The following is a 25,903-nucleotide window of genomic DNA, read 5'->3' as shown; positions in this document are numbered from 1 at the left end:
CATATTTTACGTGGTTAAGCCAAGATGCCTACAACCATGGGCAATAACATAATCTTCCATGGTTTACCAAAAACCCACGAACTGTAGCCTTTTGCCTAAAGATCATACACAAAAGGACCAAAAATATCACAAGAGAAAACCAAGAAGAAAACAGACTTCTCTTCCCTTCACTTGTTTCTCTCACCCCCTCACCAAGATGAGAAAAAACTCACGTTTTTCTCCTGTGTTTTTATAAGGTATCCGATAGGTGACCACACTTCATAAGTAGTTTGCAAATTCACAACCTAGCAAATAAAATACTAGAATAAATTACCAACCTGCAAGTTCACTAAGGAGAAGAACATGCACTGTACATGTACAGATGTTTGTTATACATGCCAAGCACATGAGCATCTTTCAAAACATGCACAGATGCTCACACACGGTCCCTCCAGATAAATTTGGAATATTTTCAAGGTTAAATACATCTCTATTTGTTAAGAACATGTTTCTCATATAGAGCAACTATATCCTTTTTGTTAGGATTCCTCAATTGCAGCAGTTGTGCTCCAAAACCATGTTTAGTAAGCTCCTGCTTTAATTTCAGGACAGTGAACTTAGCATAGTCTTCCGATTCTGTTCTAAGGCTCTCATTGTTATCCTCATCCCCTTTAAATATGGAACCTCCATCGTCCCCCGGCGGCGTTTTTAAAGGGCTCGTTGTGCTCTTCGACCTTTTCGCTCCTCTGATAAGCTGTTCATCAGTGTCCATATCTTGCACGGATTCCACACCCACGTAGTCATCTATCCTCACACGCTTCCCATGAGAGGCGGTCCTGAGCTTACTATCCAGTGCAGTTTCGTTCACACGTACTGATGTCAATTCCTGGTGGAGGGAATCAAGTTTGCCTTGGGTGGCCTGTAGTTGCAAAGAGAGGGCCTCTGCTCTATTGCTGGCCTCTGCTCGAGCCGCTCGTTCGGTTGCTAATAGGCTCTCGAGAACTTGGACTGTGTTTGCTCTCTGTTCATTGTTTGATTGCAGTAGCATTTCAATTTCGTTCTGCCGCTCTTCAAGTTGCGATTCCAGTAATGCGGCCTTGGAAACAGCGTCGGCTTCAGCAGCACGGAGACTCTGTACTTGATCCATTAGGTTGGCTTTCTGTCTTTCTAGGGTTTCGACATGCCTTTCAGCTCTCTCGATTTGGGCTAATCTTTCCACTGCCAATCGCTGAACCTCACTCTTTTCTTTTTGGGCAGTGACTGCGTCCGTCCGAGCTTTATCAGCCATCTCGGTCGATCTTTTTGCTTCCTTTTCAGCAGCGGCACACCTTTCCCTTGCTTCCTCAAATCTTTGAAGCTCAGAAAAGTACTTTTGCTCCTGGTGAGTCTTTTCTTGTTCCAGTATCCTGGCTTTACTCTCGTATGCTTGAGCTGCAGCCTTGACTGAATCTAACTTCTCACTTAACTCCCTGATTTCATGTTTCAAGGCTGATGATTCAAAGTCATAATTCTTCAGTTTTGACTCAGCAGCCTGCGAATAAATGACCAAAGCCATCATGATCACCATCGTCATAAAAGACATGTAAAAGGGGTTGAGAAATCGAGTATGGAGGTCACTGTCCAAAATCGTGAATAGAGTTTCTTTCTAATGCGTAGGGCGGCCCAATAGGTACCATGTAGATTGTATTTGAGATGGGAGACACCTTGTCTCCCACTCCAATCCTCTGTACTTGTTGTTTTGAGATTGTTAAAGTATAAAAGATTAAATAACGCCATCTCCAACTGGGGAGTAATTGGTTGTTTCACAGGGATTAATAAAGTTACTGTTTGTCAAAAAATATACAGTAAGGCACTGATGGCCTTGTGAAGTGTATTACCTGCAACTCTACACTCACACTTGTCAGGCGATGCTCAGCATGGTCAATCTTTGCCTGCTTATCTTTAATTTCATCTTCCTGCCATCCATTATCAAAAGGAGAGTCAAACCTATCATTTATGACCCAAATACTGTAACAAAATGGATCGGTAAAGAAAAAAGAGAAACAAGGTGTCACCTTGTCAGCCAAAGTGGCAGAGAACTTTTCCCGCAGTTCATCTTCCCTTTGTTGGATCTTCTTATTAGTGCGTTCCTGTATTACAGCTGCTTTCTCCAGTGCTGTTTTGGCTTCTCTAACAGCAATGTCATATTTCCGTTTCCACTCTGATGCCTCCTCCTGAGCAGACTGGGCTTGTTCACGTGTAGCAGCCAATCTTGCTTCAGCAGCATTGCTTATGGACTTGAGAGCCGCTATTTCCGCATTGGCCTGCTCTTCTTCAGCTTTCTGTTTTGAGGAACTCTGTTCAAATTTCCTTTTCCACTCAGAGCACTCCTGCCTTGCAGAATCCAGTGCTTTCAGTAAGCTTGAACACCTTTCCTCCAAGGAGCTGCATTTGCTCTGCAAATTAGCTATACGGGTTGTATATTCATCCGCACTTTTCTTCTTGTCACTGATAGTTTCCTCATAACGCCTCAAATAGTCAGCTTTGTACTTCTCATTAGCCTCGAGTTGCTTGTTAAGCAATCCCAATTTGTCTTCAGTTGAACGGCATTTCAACAAAAAAGCACTCTTTTCTGATCCGATTTGATCCAATTGCTTCTTGACAAGGTCAAGTATTGGTCCTTCTAAACTGCACAAATTACAAACATCAAATGAAGGGATGCATAAAAGAAACGGTTAAAGATATAAAGCATGATCACATGGAATGATGAGACAAACCACTGTTGCAAAAAGGTGGCCAACTTTTGCCATTTTCCTGGACCGTGAGATGATGTTTCATACTCGGAAAGTAGACCATCCAGCACCTGTACAGAATATTAAAATCATCATATTATCAAAGTACAAGATCAGTTAGAAGATAAATTGAACTTAAATGCACCTTCTAGAACAAAAATGTAACCCCACCTGTGCTTCCTATAGATCTTGGAATAAATCAGTGACACGATCATACAGAGAAGTTAAAAAATACGGGACCTCCCCTATTTAGCACTTTTGGACTTATATCATGCACAATTAATCAACTGTGGAAGACAAAAATGCTGCAATGCATATATAACAGAATAGATAGATGTTAATAACTGGGATTTAGCCATACCAAGAGCCTTTGTGAGGAAATCTGTAAAATTGCTTTCTGGGGATTGATCGGTAAATATAAATATTAACCTAGTTATATCTAGAGAACTCCTGGGGCAGAGAAAGCAAGCAACATGCATCCTAAACACACCTCCAACTTCAGCTGTGAGAGGATTAACTACAGCAGCAGCATCAAAAATGAATTTTGTAATGCCAACACAGAGAGGGTGCCAATTCATCTTTCCTCATCTCTTTTCCAGCCCTCATTCTAACAAATTTTTTTGTTTTTTTTGAAAGATAACAAGATTTATTCCATCATAGAGCAATGACATGCGGAAACCCTTTGGGGGAAAAGATGTCCCCTGATTACAGCGATCATGGCCACAGCATCCACAATTCCAATTGGATACACAATATCTCATAACTTATCCCCCATGGATGCGTGGACCACCAGTTGTGGCACGGAAAGATGTACCCCCTCCTTTGCCTATCCAACAATTTTGTCCCATGTCCGGTAGAGGCCATTTGTTCTAATCCGTCACTGGATTTCTTATAGTTATTTCAAAGAATTTTTCGTCGTTGTGTTTTGATGAGTGAAGTAATTATAGATAGAAAGACCACAGCACACACACAATGAAGTCTTTAATCGGAAAGATCAGCTCATCCTACACAATCTCGTGGCCTACGTCCACCCCTTTCTATGCTAATTAATCGTTCAAAGCCTGGCTTCTCATAGTGGAAAGCTTGTCACTCCAGAACAGCAAGTGGACCCTCAAATTATGACAAATGCCAATTAAACTCAAATCTGCTCCAAACCTAGCCTGTCAGTCTACAGCTTTTAGTTGCGTGACCGCTCTAAAGGCGATGGGTTCTCATATACGAGATCGTACAACTTATACCAATTGAATGAATTGATTCATTATTGAACTTGATCCCAAACGTCCCATTTGCTCAATAGAAGTCCAAGTTAGTCATTCTTTAAAACCAATTCCATTGGTTGGTTTAATTAGTGCTAAAATGAGGGGATTTTTCATATTGCCAGTTACTACTTCCTATAGATGCTCGCTCTGCACACGGTTCTTCATTGTTTATAAGCTTTCATTCAAACTTTGACATTTGAACCTACACGCCTACTCCTATTCCTCTAGGTGCGATATAAACTAAAGTTATGGTCCGAGGATTCTCGATCTTTTGCAGGTTGAAAAGTTTTCACTCATGCAAATAACTCGATGATACTGGGACCTTTTGGCCTCAAGTTGTTGATTATGGCCCTCCACAAACCCGTATTTTAGGAGAAAATGTCGTTTCCTCACACTTGATGCTGGCAAGGATGAAGAAAACTTAGGGGTGAAGAGTCGAGGGCAGGCTTTGGATCTTCTTAGTATGAGTGACGAGTGGTCTTGATATGGAAGGGAAGAGCGATTGTTTCAACATGATATGCTTAGAAGCTGTTTTATGTTGACTAGGATGGAACATACAAGTTCTCATTGGAATAGATTATAAATGTCATTTTTTTGCTATGATTTAGCTGACACTTTCAATTTAATACTGACACATGCGTCTTGTCGGACGCGTGTCCACAAGTGTCCTGTCAGACGCGTGTACACAAGTGTCAACACTCCTTTGGACACTTTTAAATGTATTGCTAGGAGTGTCTAGTTAATGTGGGTGTGAACACGTATTTGGGTAATAATCAATAATTTTATGTATATGTACGTGTCACCGTTTCTAGATTGTTAGATGTTGCCATGTCGGACAACTCATATCCATGTCAAAACTCAACACATGAATCCATATCGACAAATTATGATTATATATATACTATCTATTTATTCATGTCCCCATTTTTAAATTTCGCCGTGTCCATGTCGACACGCGACACTCGTGTCCGTGTCCACAAATCATAGTTTTTTTTTTTTTTGGCATCAAGTAACCGGAGATGATCCCTTTCACTTCCCCAAATAATCCAGCCCAAGAGGACTGTTTGTTGTCGAACGTTCCTCTAGTTCTCTCCCATTAAATCCAAGCTGCCGCAAATGGAGAGAGCATCCCAAGCATTCAACTTCTCTAATATGATTGAACCACCAGCAGCTAGAACCACGAGTAACCGGAGATGATCCCTTTCTACCGAAGATAGACAGCAAAAAAAAACAACATTCTCCTACCAAGCTTGCAATGGCTAAAAAAGCCAAAAGGTGATTCGCGACGACTCAGCTTCCCAACAAAAAAAGCACCTATTTCCCAAACTAAAGCTTTCCGTCTTGAAGATGTCAAGAGTTTTGTCTTTCTTAGTATTGGCCCTATTTGGATAAGATCCACATGTCTGTGTCATGATCCATTTAAATCCTAACACGTCCTGGTCCTCGAATCCTCCTTTCTGAGTTTATGTCACAGTCCCATTAAGAATCAAAGCATCCTCATTCCTACTATAATTTTACAAATAAATTTTTTTACAAAGCTAAAATTTTCAGTGTATGTTTTAAGTGCCATACAAAGGACAATAGTGTGTATTTTTACTATTAGTTCGTGTTTTCAGTCCCCTACAAAGACAAATAAAGAAAAATATTCATATGAACCCATGCAACATTCTACAAGCCAAACATATGTTATAGCAGAAAACACTAGTGCATAATATGTATCGACAGCAATGTGTGAATATTTTATAAATTCTGCCAGAAATCTTCCTCGCTCAACATCAGAAGAGGGGCCAATGTCTGAAAATATATCAAGTGAGAGTTGTGACAGCTACTAGTTCCTCACCCCTTCCACCACCTGGTATATGTGTGGTGACCAGAGGAATTTATTTGGTCGGCCACCACTACATCAAACAGCATGCACCATACCCATGCCAAGAGAGATCATGTCGCTCAATCAGGAAGTGCAAATGCCAACGGCTACGAACTTTTAGGATGGAACCCTATGAAACCACTCTTGATTGAGGGGGCCACAGTCAGGAGTGGGAGGTGCAGCATGTTCTCGTGGCATCCAAATCAAAGGCTCCATTCATCATAATGTGTGCTCATTTGAATTCTATTTATTTATTCTTACAATTACTTATATATGTGTGTATGTCGGCTGCATCTTGAAATGACAAAACATGCAAAGAAGAAGATGACAGCAGCAAACTCATATAAATTACCAACTTTTGGAAAGTACAGAATCAGGTTCGAAATAAAGATGACTGCACTCCACGGAAGGCAAGTAAAAGAGGAAAACACAAATCCCTAGGAAACAAGTATTAAATGATAGCAGGAATAGCTCACCTTGACGACATTATCAAGTTTTGCGTCAGAAACATGACAAGCTGCTCGCAATTTCTTTTCCATGCTGTGTATAGTATTTGAACATCTCAAATCTGCCTCCATAAAAGCATTCCTTTTGTAATCCTAAACCAGCAGGCAAACAAAATCAATGGAACCAAACACAGGATGCGGCCAAACAGAACTATGTCAGAGGAAGCATAAATAATGTCGACTTAATAGTACTGGAAATCCCATTAGTTATTCTATAATGTGAGAAACCAAACTATAGAAATTTATTAAAGGGTGTCGAACAAATATGCTTATTAAGATACCAACAAAGTTATTTAATAAGCAATATCCTGACAGGATGAAGCAGAGAAATGAACTCGGATATTCAAACCTTAATTGAACTTCCAAGAGTATGTGCATAAAGGGTATTCAGCAGTCAGAAGTTCTATACTAGTAAGAATATCTGTTTATAGTGTGTACAACATACCACCAGTCAACTCAAACAGGCATACCTGGGAGAATACAATATTTTTTTTTCATATTAAGTTTTCTAAGTATAGGAAGAAAAATGAGCCAAATGATAAGTACAGCTAAATCAGTGTTACACCATCACTACAACTATTCAAGGAGAATTCCATTGCCTCTCATCTTATGTGGTTGATACAAATAAACAACTTTGTTTTAGAAAAGTAAAAAATTTATTGATCAAGCAGCCGAGATACAAATCCACACAGTCACCGAGCCGAAACCTGCTGCAAGAGCAAGCCAAAGACATTCAAACCATCTTAATCCCCATAATATGGCTCGTGCTTCAGCTTCATTGGAACTGCAAAACCCAACTTCTCTAAAAAAGGATTGAACGATTTGACTTTCAGAGTCCTTGAAAAGTCCTCCAATCCCCGCACTTCCTGGATTCCCTTTGGAAATCCCATCAAATTTAAACTCCAGCCACCCTAATGGAGGAGGATTCCACCTTGGGGCAAAATCTAGTATTTTTCCGAATCCAAGTGGAATTTTTTCCGGTAGCAGCCGAAATCAAAATATTTTGGCTGAAAAGAAATGTTTCCCGCAGTTTAATAAAATCATGGAGAGCACACACTTTGCTCTCTAGTCCATTGTACTTGAATTCTTTATGCATAAAAGATACATGTTTTGGCATTCAGGAGTCTGGACCCCCACAGCCACCCCATCAATAGGACCACACCATGGATGCATAATAATTTGCAGTTCCTAATGAGCTTTTATAGCCACGTAACAGCAAGTAAAATGGATAAAATGCGATAAAGAAAGAAATTACACAAACTCAATCATCACCTCAAATGCCTTCCTGACAAAATTGTGAAGCAGCTTTTCATACTTCTGTCGTACAGGACCAGCCCCAACAGCACTTGCATTAAAAGCAGCAAGTGATTTTTGAACTGCATCCTCATGTGCTTCTCTTACAACAACCTACGAGAAAGAAAACTAGTGAAGAATAGAACTAATTAAAAAGTTTTGCATATATTTACTGCAAAATGATAACAAAAGCTACACTGACCTCATCAGGAGGCTTTGTGCGGTCGAAGGCAGACATGTAAACATCAGTGGCTGATTCGTATGCCCTCCGACATTCTGCTTCTTCAACACTCTGCAAAAATTAGCATTGCTAAAACATAACAGCAAACTCAAAACAACAAGCACTTCTACTAGAGCAAATTCTCTTCTACTTTTTTTCTTTCTTTCAGTTATTTTATGGGAACTGTCAGTTCCCCTTTTATGCCACTCCATCTCTAATATAATTTTAATTTTCTCTCGAAAGAATAGCAAAAACATGTATCCATTAGTACGAAATGGTGCATTATTATAAAGTAGAGAAGTTAACATAGGCGGAAGGGTGCGGAAAAGGCGAAGATCACAGTCTTCAACCCGGTAGAAAAAGAACACCGTCTTCTTCAATAAAATCCCTTGAATCCACAAGGAAATAAGATAAAACCTTGAATCCAGAAGGAAGAGAAAACTAAATCTGAGTTCATTCCATTCAAAAGATCTCCCTTTACATACACAAAGGTCCAATATTTATAGACTTCTTGTTTCCTAATTTCTCTCAACTAAAATAGTAACTAATCCTAAGGATTCCAGCTTATCTAGAATTAGAATTTTTAACTTACTAAGAAATCTACATAAAATTAGAAAGTGTCCTACATCAGATCCCCTCCACTTGAAGAAAACTCGCCCTCAAGTTTTGACAAAAATGGAAAAATCAAGCTAAAATTTAGACTCATTGGGAAATAGATCTGTGAGGATGAATGGCTCACTTCGGCTTCGAATTGAAAACCTTTCCATCGAATCAGGTACTTCCATCTGCCTAGTAATCCGGCATGTGTGGCCAGAAGGTTGGACTTGATTCGACAAGAAATCAATGCCTCAATAAACTACTTTCGTCCTGGGTAGTTGATGTAGAAGGTATCCTTCATCAGTATGAAGGGCGGAGTCACTGGTGTGAGGCATTTCTCCTTCTGACATCTCTAACTTGTGCGCTTAAACTAAGAATTTCATCATGATTCTCTGTCAAGTGATATGGGCTCTCCAGGCTTTCTGAATGATGTTGGTAGCATATTTTGTACACAAGTAATCAACTCGAGCGATCATGTGTCGCCACCAACTCTGAATCTTGATCACAGAACTAACGTGCCTCTTATATTCTCGTCTGGCTTGGTACATGCGCCAAGTCTTTTGAATTAGAAGACACGCAACATTCTTCTTGGCATGGTCTTTGGCCTTTTGGGCTTTCTTTCACATGATTCTAGCCTGGATCTTCAAAGACCCTTGATAAGTAATCGGCGCAAATTCTTTGATCAATAGATCACGGACTTAATACCAACAATTGAAGGGTGATTGTCCCGATATATATCGTTCACGTTCCATCTTTTTCAAGAATGATTTGGCATGAAGACTAACGGCCGCTTCCGCTTGGGATGGTGAATGGGCTGATTTGAAATGTGGCTTGAGATTTGGTCTTACGGTAAAGATGGGGTTCACGGCTGAGGCAAAAGGGTAGAATCAAAGAAAGTGTTGTGCGGCATACAAAAAGGAACCTGCATGTGATTTAGAAGGCCATATTATGTCTAATTAATAGGGATTTTCGGGAAGATTATAGAGGCGGTATATTGCGCCAAATTTGGAAGTTCCTAACAAATATATATATGAGAAAACACTAGCTTAAAATACAGTGGAGGCCCACATTGTTTGGGTGATCTAAACCATTCATTTGATTGGCCCTCACATAGATAGGGTGTGCCAAAAAATCAACTCCATAGGATCATCCTAACTCTTCGAACCGTGGAGGCAAAAAATGGACAGATTTGTGAAGGTTTATACACGTCCATTTTACCTCCATAAATCGTAGGGTTGGGATGATCCTATGGAGCTGATTTTTTATGGACACCCTATCTATGTGAGGGCCAATCAAATGAATGGTTTGGATCACCCAAACAATATGCCCTCCACTGTATTTTAAGCTAGTGTGTAGATAACTTATCTACACATGTGTGTAGAAACCGTTCTCTCTCTCTCTCTCTCTCTCTTTATATATATATATATATATATCCGGATCTTGAAAGGTTGGCGTCAGTAAGCCTTTATGGAACCCACAAAAGGCATGGCTATTCTATAGGGATTATTAGGTGAAATTTTAGGAACTTTGGATGGTTTTAGGTTGAGGTGGATTTGTGGCTGATCTTTAGGGATAATTTTAGAGGGGGATATCGGCAAACAGAAGTGGGTTTTAGAAAGATGAGATCAAACTATAATGGGTTTAGGCAAGATAATTTGGGGCTGAAATAGAGATGGAAACAAGCTGGGAATTAGAAGGATGTATGGCTAAAGAATGCTAAAAACAAGGGGATTTTTTTATTTTTTTTGGGAAGCTTTTCCAAAGGATTTCATGTTGAAGAAATAATGGATTTTGGGCTGAAATAATGGCGTTTGGGATGCAGGGAAGAGGCGAACTGTTAGGGACGTCAATGGGCTGAAACGAATGGGAAAAAGATGTTATTGGGGTAGTTTGCAATTGAACAAGAGGGTGGTTAATCTGACGAAATCCAAAGGTGTAAGGTGCCTGAAAACCAAGGATTTTGGATACGGGGTTGTTGGGTTTAAAGGGGAAAAAAAGAAGATAAAAGATGGACTGCTTGTGCTGGAAATCCACATCATAAATCCAGACCCTCTCGATTGATGGTGTTTGATGGCGGACGCAAGTAGGTTCGATCCGAAGAGAAACCTCGCTCTATTACCAACTAACGTAGGCGGGATCGTGCGGAAGAGGTGAAGATCACCGTATTCAACCTTGTAGAAAGAGAACACTGTCTTCTTCAATAAAATTGCTTGAATCCACATGGAAATAAGATAAAACCTTGAATCCACAAGGAAGAGATAACTGAAACTGAGTTTATTCCATTCAAAAGATCTCCCTTTACATACACAAAGGTCCAATATTTATAGACTTCTTGTTTCCTAATTTCTCTCAACTAAAATAGTAACTATTCCTAAGGATTCCAGCTTATCTGGAATTAGAATTTTTAACTTACTAAGAAATCTACATAAAATTATAAAGTGTCATACATCAGAAGTTCAACAAAGAGCATTTCAAGGTGAACCTTAAGCAAGACATAGGGTTGCCAGACCTAGGGTTCCCAACCGGACCTGAGTATTTATAGTCTATCCCTTCCACATAACTTATTTAGAAAACAACTGAACAGTCTTTGTGGTGGTTTAAAATCATGAACAACAAGCAAAACCATGTCTGATGGCAATACTCCTAGACCAGCTAATTATTTATATTCTATGGCACATCACAAACCATTCAATAACTATATACTCCCTCTCTATGAGAAAAGAGTACATATATATATATATATATATATATATCACACACACACACACACACACACACACACACACACTAGTAAAAACACCCGTACGATGCACGGAAAATATAAATGGTTAATCACACTCATGCTTTGACAGGTAGGTCTCATGCACCATCTATAGCCAAACCCATGCATTCAAGTGGGACCCGGAATATTTTGAAAGGTAGCCGAAATCCGTAGTATTATGTACTAAATGCACACGTTCTGTATGAAAAAATAATCTGGTTCGTCAATATTTTGAAAGGGGTCCTGAATCCGTAGTATTATATAATATGTTCACAAAAATCCGTAGTATTATGTAACATATGCACCCAATCCGTAATTTTGCATAGAAAAAACGTCACATATGTTGACTTTGTGGACAAAATGTATAATAAAAAAACATAACGAAGGGTAAGATAGGTATTGTGATGGAGTAGGATTGAAATTATCGACATTTAATGGGTGCCTTTGTTAACAAAAGCAAAAAAAGATAATGTGTAATTCTCATAGAATTTTGGAAGAAATTCAAATAAATGTTTCCTTTTCTCTTCTGCTATATATATATATATATATATATATATTTATGAGAATAGAGTTCCTACACCCTAGTGTAGATAACTTATCTACACCCTAGGCTTAAAATACAGTGGGGGCCACATTGTTTGGGTGATGCAAAGCATTCATTTGATGGGCCCTCACATAGATAGGGTGTGCCCAAGAAATCAGCTCCATAGGATCATCCAAACCCCTACGAATTGTGGAGGTAAAAATGGACGGGTATAAACCTTCACAGATCTGTCCATTGTTTGCCTCCACAGTTCAAAGAGTTAGGATGATCCTATGGAGCTGATTTTTTGGGCACACCCTATCTATGTGAGGGCCCAACAAATGAATGCTTTGCATCACCCAAACAATGTGCCTCCACTGTATTTTAAGCCTAGAGAATAGATAAGTCATCTACTCTAGAGAGAGAGACAGGAATTCTAGCTGTAGATGCACCACACACACATGTATCATAATTTACTTGACTAGGAGACAAAACAAAATGGAAAGAAATTAAAAATGAAGAATATAGATCCGTTGCAAACCTGCCATGAGGAAGATATTGTAGGCACTGCACCATTATTAATAGCATCCAGGAAAGATTGTGTTATACTAGCAAGAACGGGGCCTGTCAATATTGTAGCTCCTACTTGCTTAGGCCTCGTTCTCTCTAAAACGAACTTTGTCAATGCATCCAGCCCTGATCTAAATTCTGGTCGCAGTCTGTCCAACTGCATATGGAACAGTGACACCCATATACTATCAGAATAAAAGAGATCCACAGACAATAATAAAAGAACATAAGTCAATAGAGTGAGGGCTCACAGAGATCTGATCTAGACGTTGGAGGTCATTTTCATTGTTTAGAGGACGCACAAGGGTGAAGCATTCTCGGTCTGGAAAAAGGGCTCGAATGGACTCCCGAATCTAAACCATTATTTTTCAAGAAATATTAGCACCACAACTTGGAATAGATATCAGCAACTGTTAGCCAACCCATTCAAAATCAACCCTCCAAAATATACAGCTGACCTCAGTTGATAAACTGATGTAGTATAGAGAAATAGCTAAAAGCCTAAAACTATGTAACCAAAAGAAAAATTGCACATGACAAATATAATAATCTTTCCTATTTCACTACACAATACCAAATACATTGATTAATAGTTAAATTCCAAATAACTAGAGAATAACTTGTTGATCACACAAAATCGGCATATTAGGTGTAGCACAAAACTATATAAACCAATGTTCTTTGTAAAAACTCTCTACTAATGCCAAAATCAGTCAAATATAAGAATCTATATACCTCATTTTTTGCAGCCATATCTTTTCCCCCTCCTTGCATTGGCCTCAAAGCTAGCTCTAGGTAATCACGAGGGGTTATTTTCCTATTATCCTCTGCTAAGTCCAAATAGAAGTCCTATAAGAACAATTCACAAGGTAAAATTAATCACCAAACTGGTATATCCATGCTTTGCACATGAGGCATAATAAATATGATAAATAAAAATGAAATTGTTGAGTATTAAAAAGAAAACTCCTATTAAGAAATCCATATACAGAAAAAAGAATGTCAAAATATAATCACCCTCAAAAGCCAAACGAAAACGGGGGAGAACTGCCCAATCTCAGATGCTGTAGTCCTTCCTGATGCTCTAACACGGATGTGTTTTGTCATTTCGGTGACAAGCGAGAGACGATCAAGAGCAGCTTCATCTATACCCCCCATCTGATAAAAAAAAGAATGGTAAGTTAGAAGAAACTGAGTATCCAGGAAGCAATTAAAACTGTTTCCATGGTTTTCAATAAAAGGATGTTGCGGAAAAAAAAATTAAAAAAACATCAAGCCAAGTTAAACAATGAAAATAAAAAAATAAAAAAATCAGACACAATGCCTTCCAATACAAAGAAGAAAGTACATATGAGATATGCCAACCTGGTTATAAATAAACATGCTAGACAAGAGAACAGCCAAGGAGAATATCTGCGTACTGTATGTCCCCTGTCAAGTGCCCCAGAAAGCAAGGAAACAATTAGGCACGTAATTACAAGTGTAACACCGGAAAAAAAAAATATAATACACTAATACATGGTTAAACATGGATCCAGTCTCAATGACGAAGAGCAAAAGAAAACATACGAAAAAAAGAAATCAACAATCAAGTACTACTATATTTTTGGTCAGTACCAAAAACAAAGGATTAAATTACATAATGAATGACACCTAAAAATTACCGAATATTGGTGGCTCTAACAATCACCGAATATTGATGGCTCTAAAACTTGAGAGGAGAAGACTTCCACAAGTTTCTTAGAAACAGCCTTCGAACAAGTAAACAAATATCCCAGAAAAATAAATATAATCTAATTCTAACAAGTATGTGCAATCTCTAAATCGAGGGGAAAGTCACCCCCCAAGCACACAGCAAATGCAATAATTCAACATATCAATAGCTGGCATTCACCAACACAGTTCCTATTTCTACAACATCTTAGAACAGCCTTCAAAAAAGTAAGAAAAAAATATCCCCCGGAAAAATATGAATTGTCTAATATATATATATATATATAGAGAGAGAGAGAGAGAGAGAGAGAGAAAGAGAGAGAGAGAGAGAGAGAGGAAAGTGTCTCTAGTCTCTCCCCTAGATAAGCTTATCTACTCCTCCCTTTAAAAAAACACAGTGGGCCCACGCTGTTTGGATGATCCAAAGCATTCATTTGATAGGTCCTAACATAGATAGGGTGTGCCCAAAAAATCAGCACCAAAGGGTCATCCTAGAACTTCATTTTGTTGGGCACACCGTGTCCAAAATGGGTACCACAAGGCACCACAAAACGAAGTTCTAGGATGACCCTTTGGTGCTGATTTTTTGGGCACACCCTATCTATGTTAGGACCTATCAAATGAATGCTTTGGATCATCCAAACAGCGTGGGCCCACTGTGTTTATTTAAAGGGAGGAGTAGATAAGCTTATCTAAGGGAGAGACTAGAGACACTTTCCTCATATATATATATATATATATATATATATATATATATATATATATATATATATATATATAGTATATATATATATATTTGTGTGTGTACACACACACATATATATATATATATATGAATTTTCAAAATCAGGGATAAAATCATCACAAACAAGCAGCAGATCCATAGCTCAACATACTCAACACTCGGGTCGGTAGTCGTCAACACAGTTCCTACACATGAAATTTCGTATTTCTTGTAGATCAAAGAAATCTGATGGAAAGGAATAATTTGCTACTATGGAGCCACGTACCACTTAGCTTTGTATTTCAATTTTGTTTTGACACGGGCTTTTGATAAAGGTAAGACTGTTAAAAATGACAGGGTGGAATGTTAGTAGAACAGTCTCAAAGAAAGGACTGTTAAAGCAAACTGAAATCTGATAATGGTAAGATTCTTACAAACAACAGGGTGGAATGTACGTAGCAATCAGTATTGAGTACGTAATCGGTCTGAAACAAGGGAGGTAAATTCTGAAGTAAGGTAATAGGTTATTGAATTGGGTTTGGATGTAAATAGGACTTGTGATGAGGGTTTAGTAAAAAACAGTTCAGAGTTGTGGACTGTTACTTATCGTATGCGAGGTGAGGGGTTTGATTACAGCCAATAGGAATTGGATTGACATGGGTTTAGGACAGGGATAAGGTACCCGATGGGATAGAGACAAAGTACAGTATTTGTTGCAAAGCTTAAAGGTCAAACAGTCCAAGAAGGTGGACTGCTAGCATACAGCTTAGCAGCAGGAATGTAAATAAGGTCTGGGTTAATTTAGGGAAGGTTCTTGGGTAAATTTCTGGGTCTGTAAATAATTAGATTAGAGGTTCTTGATGGTTTCTTGATCCTATAATAGTCTAAATCGATAGGGATCTGGATTAATGGCAGGGTTAAAAGGAAATAGTCCCAGGTAGACCAGTTTGGAAAATGGACCTTTAGAGGTCTGTTCTTGTATCTGGTAAGATCACAAGGCAGATCTAGGTTTTAAATATGTCAAGAGGTTTATGGTCAGGTTTTAGGTTGATGCATGGCTAGAAGTTAATGGGAAAGGTGTAGGTAAAGGGGAGACAAAGGTCCAAGGCCTGAACGAGTGGTCTATGGGCTGATGGTTGAAAGATGATGGAAATGATTTGTAATGGAGGTCGATGGGTGCAAGTTGCAGGTTTAGAAAATAAAATTAAAAAGGAAAAAGAGAGAGATGGAGAAAGCGAGAAGAGAGAAGAAAAGACTAACCTAGAATCGCATTAGGGATCTCCTAGGCATCACACATGAGAATACAAGACATCACACTAGCTCGAGCAAGGGTTTCAATTCCATTCATCTCTGCTGCAAAAAGGTCCAAAGATCATACATATATAAGCTTGTACTTTTCCAATCCCAAGAAAACTTAGGATGGAGGATAGTCTTACCTAAAAGTAAATTAATCCCAATCCTTGTTGCATAATAAAACCCTTCTTTCAATGGTCAAAATCTTAGTAACCTAGGAATGACATGCATCCAAAGAGTTATTCAACTTTCAAAATTTAAAATTCTAATCCTACCATGTTCAAAATTAACTTTGATTGGTCAAGTTTTGGGAACCCGGGCCCCGCCGGAGTTGGTGGATTGTGTCGGGATGCTTGTGGTGAAGTTGTATGGGCTTATTCCGGCCCTTTTGGAGTTTGTGATGCCTCGGAGGCCGACGTAATGGCAGTTTATCATGGCATAAAAAGGCTTGATAGAGATAGAATGGATAGCACCATTGTGGAGGGAGACTCTTGGAATGTGATTATATGATTAAAGGGGTTGGTGACGCCTCCTTGGAGATTTTCTTCTATTTTTGATGAAATAGATGATTTAATTGCGGGCTCATCTATTGTTTTCAATCATGTTCGGACTTTGGAGGTTCGCTAATGGGGGAGGCGGACTCTTTGGCTAGGAGTGGGGTTAGGAGGTTGGAGTTGGAGTGGTTTGACTTCCTCCCTCCTTGAGAATTGTATTGTTTTTGTTTTTGTTGTATTGTTCTCTTGTAATTTTGGTTGGGGTCCATCTCGGCCCTTTTCCTTTTTAATGAAATCATCCTGCCATTTCAAAAAAAAAATAACTCTTTAACATTCCCACTACAACCAAATTACTACTCCGAATTCAACTAGGACTCGTATGAAATAAGGAAAGTTGCTTGTGGGCCATCCTCTCACTTAAGTGACATCAACTTATGCCATACATATTTGATGGTCCTAAGCATCAACGATAATGCCAGTCCCTCGATAATGAGGCCAATAAATGATATTGGCACCTTGACATGGTGGAACCATGGTTTGAAATTTCGGTCGAAATCCAGTACAAAAACGAAAAGAGTATTTTATTTAATATTAAATTTCGGTAAAATATTAAAATAATTATAAAAAAACAGGTTTTTTTGGTGAAATTTCAGGCAAAAACGAAATTTAGACCGAAATTCTGAAATTTCGGCCGAAATAAAGTACCATTTCAGAAAATAGTGATTTCGGTGTCGGTCTCCACCGAAATCTGAAATTTCGGATTTTGGTCAAAATTTAAAACCATGGGTGGAACACACTTTTTGATAATGTCTACAACATTGATAAGGGCGCCCATGTAGTTCCTCCATCTTCATGCTACCTCATTGTCGGGGCTCTAAAGGTAACTCCTGATCCATATCAAAAGGAGTCGACCCGGGCTGGTCAATGATCAATTTTTCATTAACCCAGATGAGTACAAGGAGTTCTTAACTAAATTGGTAAGGAAAAACTCGGGCTCGGATGAGAAGTTGGCCAAGGTAAAATCTAGTCGTTTCAGGCGAGTCGATGATTGACTCAGGGAGTTTTCAAGCTGTGTTTTGATGGTGAATGTTTGTAATTATAAAAGTTGTAAGTCATGTGAAGTGCAGAGATCAGTTTCAGAACCTATTGTTTAAAAAGGCATGTCGGTAACTTCAGATGTGGTTTAGCATTTAAGGCATTTATTTGAATGACAGCATTTAGGGCGGTTAAATTGTTAAGCCAAAGTATTTTTACTCTTACAAATACTCTATAATTACTGATAAAATAACTGCATTGATCAATTTCATAAAATGCCCCTGCGGTTTAAAGTTTAAACTAATGTTTGACCCCTTAGCTGGCCAGGGGAGAAATGTATTCAGTAAATTTTCACAAAAAAAAGGGAGGCAAATGTTTAGACTGCTATTTCTGGTTGTGTTTTGAACACCAGGAGCCATCATATCACACCATGAGATGCTACTTCTCATCTTCTTGGCCAACTAGAACAGACACCAGAAACTAGGAAGATACACGGGACTTCGGTCCCAGCGTATTAGTTCATGGCATAGGTCTATGCCTTGAATTGCCGGGTTGTAAGACTTGGCGGATTAATGCATGGCATCGTCATGCGTCGTAGTTGGCATCAGAGCAGAACAATCCTGCAAGAGCTAAGAGAAGAAAGAGACCAAGAAATATGCTATAGTATTTATATTAGATAAAACACCAGAACATGCTATAGCATCCACCAATTATTGTTAAAGAGTAGAAAAGATAACAGCAAAGTATCACAGCCTCAAGGCCCTCAACTAAGCCTTTGTCCCAAACTAGTTGGGGTCGGAGGAAAGTATCACAGCCTAATTCAGATAAAGAACTGCTATGGAATATAAACATTAAAATTGCTAAAAGATATCATTTATAAAGATCACATCTTTCTCTTCAAACATACAGATACTCATCTGATCTTCTTTTCTCTTCAAACATATGGATGCTCAAAACATTAAAACTGCTAAAAGATATCATTTATAAAGAATATACAAGAAAAACAATATCACCAATTAAGAACACTGTAATTGGCAAATGACTGCTTGAGACACTTTTTCTAAAACGAAAGGGCAAGGATCATTACATGCAAGGAAATAATGAATACAAGGTTGCACCCGAATGAATATAAGTTTCACAAAAGGAAAAGACCTCTCAATTTGATGTCTACAATTCAAAGCGAAGTAATGCATTCCAATACTCTGAAAAAGACTAGCATGTGCATAAGCAATAAAATTTCAGCTGAACTTTCACTTAAGTGAAAGCAAATTAGGCATAATCAAAAGAAAAAACTACGAAATCTTCACGCATATGTTCTTATGCGAAAAGGGTCAAGACTAACCGTTTGATCATAAGCATCAATGCCTTCACTGTCCAAAAGTAAAAGAGAGTATTCAGTTCCATCAAGAGCCGTTCTCCTTAGAGGTGCGCTCCACATCCAAAGCCCTTTAGTGCATGGTCGGTGTGTTGATGCAACTTGGAATCCACTGCTCCTCCCTAAAAGCTATCACACACCCAAACAAGAAGCACAATTACATTAAAGAAAAAAGATATATGAACTACATACTTTGCAATATTTTAAAAATGACAAATTAGTAATGTTATAATAAATTTTAGCGTGATAATATTTTTTGGGAAATGATTTCTGCGCTCCAATGTTTTGATAAACATGCACTCAATTTTTTGTCGTGTAGCATTTAAAGGACTGTCAGACGAATATTATGGTTCTCAAAAAGCTCTTAAAGCCCTTAAATACTACATGACAAACATGTGGAGCGCATGTTTATCAAAACATTGGAGCGCTGAAATCATTTCCCTATTTTTTTTTTTGAAAAGTAAAAAACTTGTTTTATATTTTTATTTTTTTCGATAATGTGTTAGAACATCATATAAGGATGGATTTGGCACTACATCTGTGAATCCAAATTTTATTTTTTTTAATTTTATTTTTGTGATAATGTGTTAGAATTTAGAACATCATAAAAGAATGGATTTGGAACTACATCTGTGAATCTATAACATTGCTTTATCTTTTTTATTTATTTAATATGCAAGAACAACATATATGCATGGATCAAGCACTAGAAGCATGCATCTATAACTTTTTAGTGGATAATTAGTAACATCTTACTACCATTCAAAAAAAAAATAGTAACATCTTACCAACTTTTGATGTTTTTAGTTTTTTTTTTTTTTTTTTTCATTTTATAATAAGATGTAAAATTTCATAGATGCATGTAGATCCATGCATCTACGACTATGATGATGTCGACTAGTGTACAACAAATCGATGACATCCCATTAGACAAGAGAAGATCAACTTTAGTCTATTTTTTAATGGAAGGCAAAATATATTAAACGAGAATCTTAAAAAAAACATAAGAAAAAACAGCCTCCACTGAGCTGGTTTGGCAAAAGAAAAAAGAAGAAACGGCACAAAAGCAGGAAACAGTAAACCATGATACTCCAATGGGATTCTATCCCTCGCAATTGATGAGGGGCCTAGACACCCCACTAAAAGCTCGCTCTTCAACCTTGCTATTTTCCAACAAACTACACTCGATAATGCTCTTACGCTAACGAAACTGTTTACTTCCCTGGAATCTTGGTTCTTCCCAGAATTTGTGCGACTTTATGTTGAAAACTAATCACATGCCCTTCAATATGGTTAAACATCTCCTCCATAGCATCCACAAATCTCCAAGGATCCCACCAATAATCGCAGTACCCGGACTCCCAAGGCTAGAATCATCAAAGTGGCTTAAGGAAACCGAGTCGAGATGCCATTCATCTAGGAGGAGAAGAATCCCTTCTCCAAGAACGTACCTGAATCGCATCCCAAGAACGTCTCGGTGATGTTGGCACAGAAAAGAGGCTTTTGTTTGTCAGCAACAAAATTTACTTGCACAAATGATGACTCTGAAACCCCTTGAAACTCCTTCACTCCCATGCTCACTTAACAATGGTGGAGAAAATAGACTGGCAAAAATTTATTGCTGTCTTGAAAGCGAAAATCCTGCTATTTCTATCTTCTCAAACCAGCCATAAAACAGTTTCCAAAGCAAGGTCCACAAAATCTTACCACACGAACGCCAAGGAGTGAAGGCCCAAGCATAAAAAACGCCCCAATGTTCTCATGGAATATCCAATCTAAACAATGAAAAAGCAAAGCTCCAAACCTCACCCAAAAAAATGAATCAGAAGAGGATCGACCAATTAAGTCGTTAGCCCACACATGATACACTAATTGAGAATCACCCGATTCCTATACCTCAAGTGGTCAACCATAAGAATCTTATCAAGACAAGCCGTCCAGTAGAAAGCACACACAAGTGGGCCGAATGAATTTTCCACCACTATCTTGAAATAAGCACTCCAATAGAATCACCTATCAAAAAGTGGAAAATAAAAAAATGAACTCACAAAGAACACCCCATCAAGACCCACCTTCCATATTCCTTGATCCCTATCTACCCCTATGCTGATGCACACAGTGTCAAGGCATCCAATAAACACGTGCACTTACTCCATCTCTCTATTGAAGAAAGGTATACAAAAGCCAACCATCCACAGCACATCTTTATTTTATTTTTCTCTTTTTGAATGGTAGGAATTTTATTAGAGAGAGCAAAAGCCAGTGACCAAGAAGGCCAAAGCAAGTACAATCATGATTTGTACAATGGTAGTCTAAAAAGCACGGGTACTCTCCGGAGGCCCACGTACCCGTGTCGGGTGATTGCAGCACATCTCTATTTTCCTTGGAAGGAATTATCTGATTGACTTGCCTTTGATTGCAGCACATCTCTATTTTCCTTCTGGAAAAAATCATCCAAACTAACTTGCAATCTCAAACGAACAGGGTCTAAATGTGGTTTTGAATCCAATAATCGGTATTGGTGTCAGGGCCTAAGACTTGCAATCCGTGATTAAGAAGACCCAATCTCAGTTCAGTATGGGAGTGGACTTAGATGTATCGTCCACCAGATCAACGACCTCGGTCGCCGCACACATATGCCACATTTATATTGGAAGGGTTATATATGTGGAGAAATTATATGATGCCCGACTGTGAGAATGTAAAGGGCAGGTAGAGACAAAACCTGCAGCCTTGGTTTTTGAACCAATGAAAAGTCAGAAAAAGGGCTTTTTCTTGGATTAAAAATCAAGGGAGAGATGGTTTTCTCTCTCCACCCTTTATAATCTCACGGTTGGGCATCATATATGTGATATGCTAGAAAATACAACTTAATAGTTGAAGATACAGAGAAGATACAAATCATTAGAAACCCCAAGGGTTTGCCTTTGGCATGAGTTCCTCATTTTTCAGAGTGAAGCAATCAGCATTAAAAAAAAAAACCTCAAAGAGCATGGGTTTTACTTTCTCTTCTTTCATTTATAACCCATTGAGTGGCACATAGCATTTTAAATTTTCGGTTTGTCTATATTGCCTTTAACTAAGATAAAGATTAGGCAACCAATCAAGACCTAAATTGATGAAAGGAAAACAACAATCAACACATTGAATGGCGAAAAATCCCTTCCCAAGAATGACTAATGTTTTCCTAGTAGGAAAAAATAGAAACCCTAGAATAGGAAGTGAGAGAGAAGAAAAGGCTAGCTAGGGTTTTGTAGGATGAGAAGTAAAACCTGATTCAAGATGAAGCTCTTGCCCTGACGGGCGCGGCCGCAAACAGAGACAACGCCGATGGGTCCTTTAACGAGTTGGAGCGCGGCGACGGCCTCCGGGTCCATGCGGAACTTTCCCTTTTCGTCGCAGTACACGAGACGGAGGGGCTTCCCGGGTCCGGTCGCCTGAGTAGGGTTTTGGGGAAGGGATCTCGGCGAAGATTCGATACTCTCTTTCGAGGCAGACCCTCGCCGGAACCCAAACATCTGCATCTTCTTCTTCTTCTTCTTCTTCGGATCTCTTTCTATTTATTGGTCCTTCGTAGAAGAGAGGAAAGTTGCGGGAGAGTTTCAAAATGGCGGGGGGAGGATGGGAATTGGGAAGGACCCTTTTAGCAAGTTTGGGAGTCAAGTTAACGTGTGTTGTTACCAAAATGCCCATCTTTAATGAAGAGTTGTTTGTTGAGAATTGAGATTAGGGGTGGGAACGGTTCGGTTTGACCCAAACCGAACCAAATCGAAATTTGAATCGGTTTGGTTCTACCGAACCGAACCGAAACCGAACCGAAATTTGAATTTTCGGTTCGGTTTTGGTTCGGCCAATTTCGCCACCCCTTACTCATAATCATTGGAAATCGGGAGCAACGGTTCGGTTTTAGTTCGGTTTGAAATTTGAATTAGAACGAAACCGAACCGAATTTTCGGTTTGGTTTCAGTTGGATTGCCACCCGTAGTTGAGATTTGGATATTCTTGGCATTATGTGGGTTTGTTTTGGTCCGTTCGTTTTCTCTTTAGCCACGATAGAGTAATTTTTGAGGCATCTCCTTATTAATTGCTTGAACAAAATTCTGTTTATGCCATTTATGGGTCCTTATAGGGCCATAGGGGGCATAGTGGTACATCCAACATGTTTGTGAAATTGTTGGGGTTCCACCCAAAAGCAAAGATCCCACGGCGGATGTGGATGGGCTTATATAAGGACCTGAGCAACCCCCTTTAACCCAAATCCCAACAGGGGTGTGGTGACTCGTGTGCCCCCATGAACGGAAGGGAGAAAACCCCTCAGGGAAGATAAAGAGAATAATGATATATACAAGTAGACGATGGAGGAACAAATGATTATACACCAACTCTAATAGTGTAAGCGTTTGGAGAAATTGGTTGTTTCACATGGTATCAGAGCAACTGCCTCACGACTGGTCATGGATTCAAAACCAAACAACTCCTTGATATAAAAATTTACTTGTACAGCCATCCCAAAAGAGGGGCCATACGTTAAGGGAAGTGTTGCAATATAAACGACTAAGTAACACAAACTGTAACAACTTAAGCATTTGGAGTAATTGGTTTTCTTTACCGTCTTTTGACTTGAAGAGATCTGGGATGGAATCTGCCACAACTATTAAATCTCTAATGAGTTCACAAATATTATTAACAAAACTTAGAATATTACACAAATTCATTCCCAACATTCAACACAGTTCTCCATCTCTTTTCCCCATGTACGCCCCCTTTCTCTATCCTAGTAGTCTAATTACAACTTAAACCAACTTTGTTACTAATATTTACAAATCTCAATCTCTCTCACCATATACATTCTTATATTTGAGTCTAGATATATAAAGACTGCGGTAATTTTCATATACTGTGTACAATAACATGTGTTCATCTCCCTTCACTTCTCTCTCCCCTTGGACCAAAGAGGAAAAATTAGTCCATGAAGTCTGACAAACAGGAAGGCATGGAGGCCGAATATGAAGGAGACTGTCCATCCATGCTGCTACTATCATTACTAGTATTCATTCTCTTAGTGGGTGGCAGTAACACATATTCATCGATTGATAGTGTCCTTTTGATCGAATTAAGCATTTGCTGATAGGAAGAGACAAAGGGTGTCTGTGAGTATTCACCTCCATAAGAAACCATGTCTGAACTTGAGGTTTCAGTGGTTCCAAGGAAGCTTAGATTTATGTTTTCTGCACTCTTTTCTTGGGAATTCAAGAGGCAAGTTAGCATATGATAACTGCTTTCCTCAAAAAAATCGTTCCTCTTTCTCATCACCACTTGTTTCTCCATGCTTTGCTCCTCATATTGATTGTCAAAGAAAGACGAGTTATTTAACAAAGTTTCATGTTTCTCTCCCACCTGCAATGGGATGTTGATTTTCTGGCGAACTCGGCATAGAACCCAATCATCCAACTGAAACAGAAACGATTGAAAAATCTTAATATACATAAAAAAGAGGGTATACAGCAAACTTTTGCTCTACAGTTTGTAAACAAAACCATTCCTTGAAGAAAATTTGAAATACAATACGTACTCGCATAGTTGTTGCAGACAGCTTGGCCAATCATGCTTGTGATACCAACATTAATGCTGTTTATTAGGATTGGGTTACTCTCCCCCAAAACTCTAGTGGAGCAGTTAGATGTGACCAATTATGTATTCCTTATATTCGCACTAAATAAATATTCGATGTTTCTTTGCAAAGGGGTTTTATTTTTCTCTTCTTATATGTTGATGGGTTGGAGGCTAGATTCTATATACTCTTTTACTATTTTTTCTTATTAATAAAATTTAAGGCGACACCCGAGGCTCCTAGATAAATTCCGGGGTAAAAAAAAGGAAAAAAAAAAAAAAAAAAACTTACTCGCATGGAGCCCTTGTGCTTTTGTGAGGAAGGGGAATTGTCAAGAAGCCTGTATTCATGCATCACCCAGTCTGTTTTCATGCCTTTAGGAGGGCGACCTCTGTAAAAGACAAGAGCTTTCTTCACACCAAGACATTGCGTCCCACCGGAGGCGAGGATCGGTTTATCTGTCCCCGTAGCTTTCCAGAAACCAGATGCCGCTGCTCTATTCGGCCGAGCACCGTTCGGGTATTTCCGATCCCTTGGACTAAAGAAAAACCACTCAGTCTCCCCAAAGAAAGCCTTTCCTGGAGAACAATTTTTTTTTTTAAGTCAATTCAAAATTTGCAATAGTTTGTACCTTCTTTTAAACTTAACTTGTGTCTAGGAAATAACATATTCACCCTCTTTTTCCAGCATTTCACCCTTTTGTTCATTTCCAGGAAAAAAGACAAACAATATATAGATGATAGAAGTGCAATCGTTTTCAAGAAAAGGAAAACGAAAAGGGGTGGAAATATCATTTCCCTCATGGGCAATCTAATTGAGAAGAGAAAAAAGTACCAGGGAGTTCCCATGGATTGTACTTGTAGAGATCGATATCGGCTATTATAGAGACTATTGGAGCTTGGGAAGAGGAGACCTTCTTCTTCAAGTAATGAATGATGAGCTCTTGGTCTGTGGGGTGGAATCTGAAGCCTGGTGGGAGAGGAGGATTACCTATGTTAATCCCTTCCATTGTACCAAGAACACCTTCTTAATACTCTCTCTCTCTCTCTCTCTCTCTGTGAATAGTTGGCGTTCACTGTATCAAATCTTGGAGAGACCACCAGCGGCACTGTTTTATAAGTCCTGTTCATCGTCGGCTTCTGTGGGTGTGTTTTTTGCATGGTCACAAGATTCGAGATAAAGCCCGTTTTCTCTCCATGCAAGATAATAACGAGAAAATCCCATTTCTATCAATTATTTTATACAACAGCATATATTCCTCTCCTTATACTTTATTCAATTGAAGCCATGAGGTCCACAAGAACCCTTATAT

The 25,903-nt window shown here is 38.8% G+C and overlaps 2 protein-coding genes across 2 annotated transcripts; both read right to left on the bottom strand.

The window, feature by feature from the left end:
• Nucleotides 1-285: 285 nt before the first annotated feature.
• On the bottom strand, nucleotides 286-22,614 carry LOC143847490 (uncharacterized). The gene is made up of 14 exons (XM_077356336.1): nucleotides 22,253-22,614; nucleotides 18,948-19,109; nucleotides 13,712-13,777; nucleotides 13,364-13,504; nucleotides 13,082-13,195; nucleotides 12,598-12,699; nucleotides 12,318-12,503; nucleotides 7,878-7,967; nucleotides 7,655-7,789; nucleotides 6,353-6,475; nucleotides 2,736-2,821; nucleotides 2,034-2,646; nucleotides 1,857-1,934; nucleotides 286-1,510 (listed from the first exon to the last, which is right to left on the bottom strand). Exons 1-14 carry the CDS (start codon nucleotides 22,502-22,504, stop codon nucleotides 470-472), a joined length of 3,189 nt encoding a protein of 1,062 aa, XP_077212451.1. The 5' UTR covers nucleotides 22,505-22,614; the 3' UTR covers nucleotides 286-469.
• Nucleotides 22,615-23,632: 1,018 nt separating this feature from the next.
• LOC143847491 (NAC domain-containing protein 2-like) lies at nucleotides 23,633-25,660 on the bottom strand. Its single transcript, XM_077356337.1, has 3 exons — nucleotides 25,426-25,660; nucleotides 24,883-25,169; nucleotides 23,633-24,431 (listed from the first exon to the last, which is right to left on the bottom strand). The coding sequence occupies exons 1-3, from the start codon at nucleotides 25,598-25,600 to the stop codon at nucleotides 23,943-23,945; spliced, it is 951 nt and encodes a 316-aa protein (XP_077212452.1). The 5' UTR covers nucleotides 25,601-25,660; the 3' UTR covers nucleotides 23,633-23,942.
• Nucleotides 25,661-25,903: the final 243 nt, after the last annotated feature.

Source organism: Tasmannia lanceolata, unplaced genomic scaffold, assembly GCF_043159265.1.
Source record: "Tasmannia lanceolata isolate RefF3 unplaced genomic scaffold, GAP_Taslan_0.1 ptg000015l, whole genome shotgun sequence".
NCBI classification, from domain to species: domain Eukaryota; kingdom Viridiplantae; phylum Streptophyta; class Magnoliopsida; order Canellales; family Winteraceae; genus Tasmannia; species Tasmannia lanceolata.
This window is presented reverse-complemented; position numbering and strand designations above follow the sequence as displayed.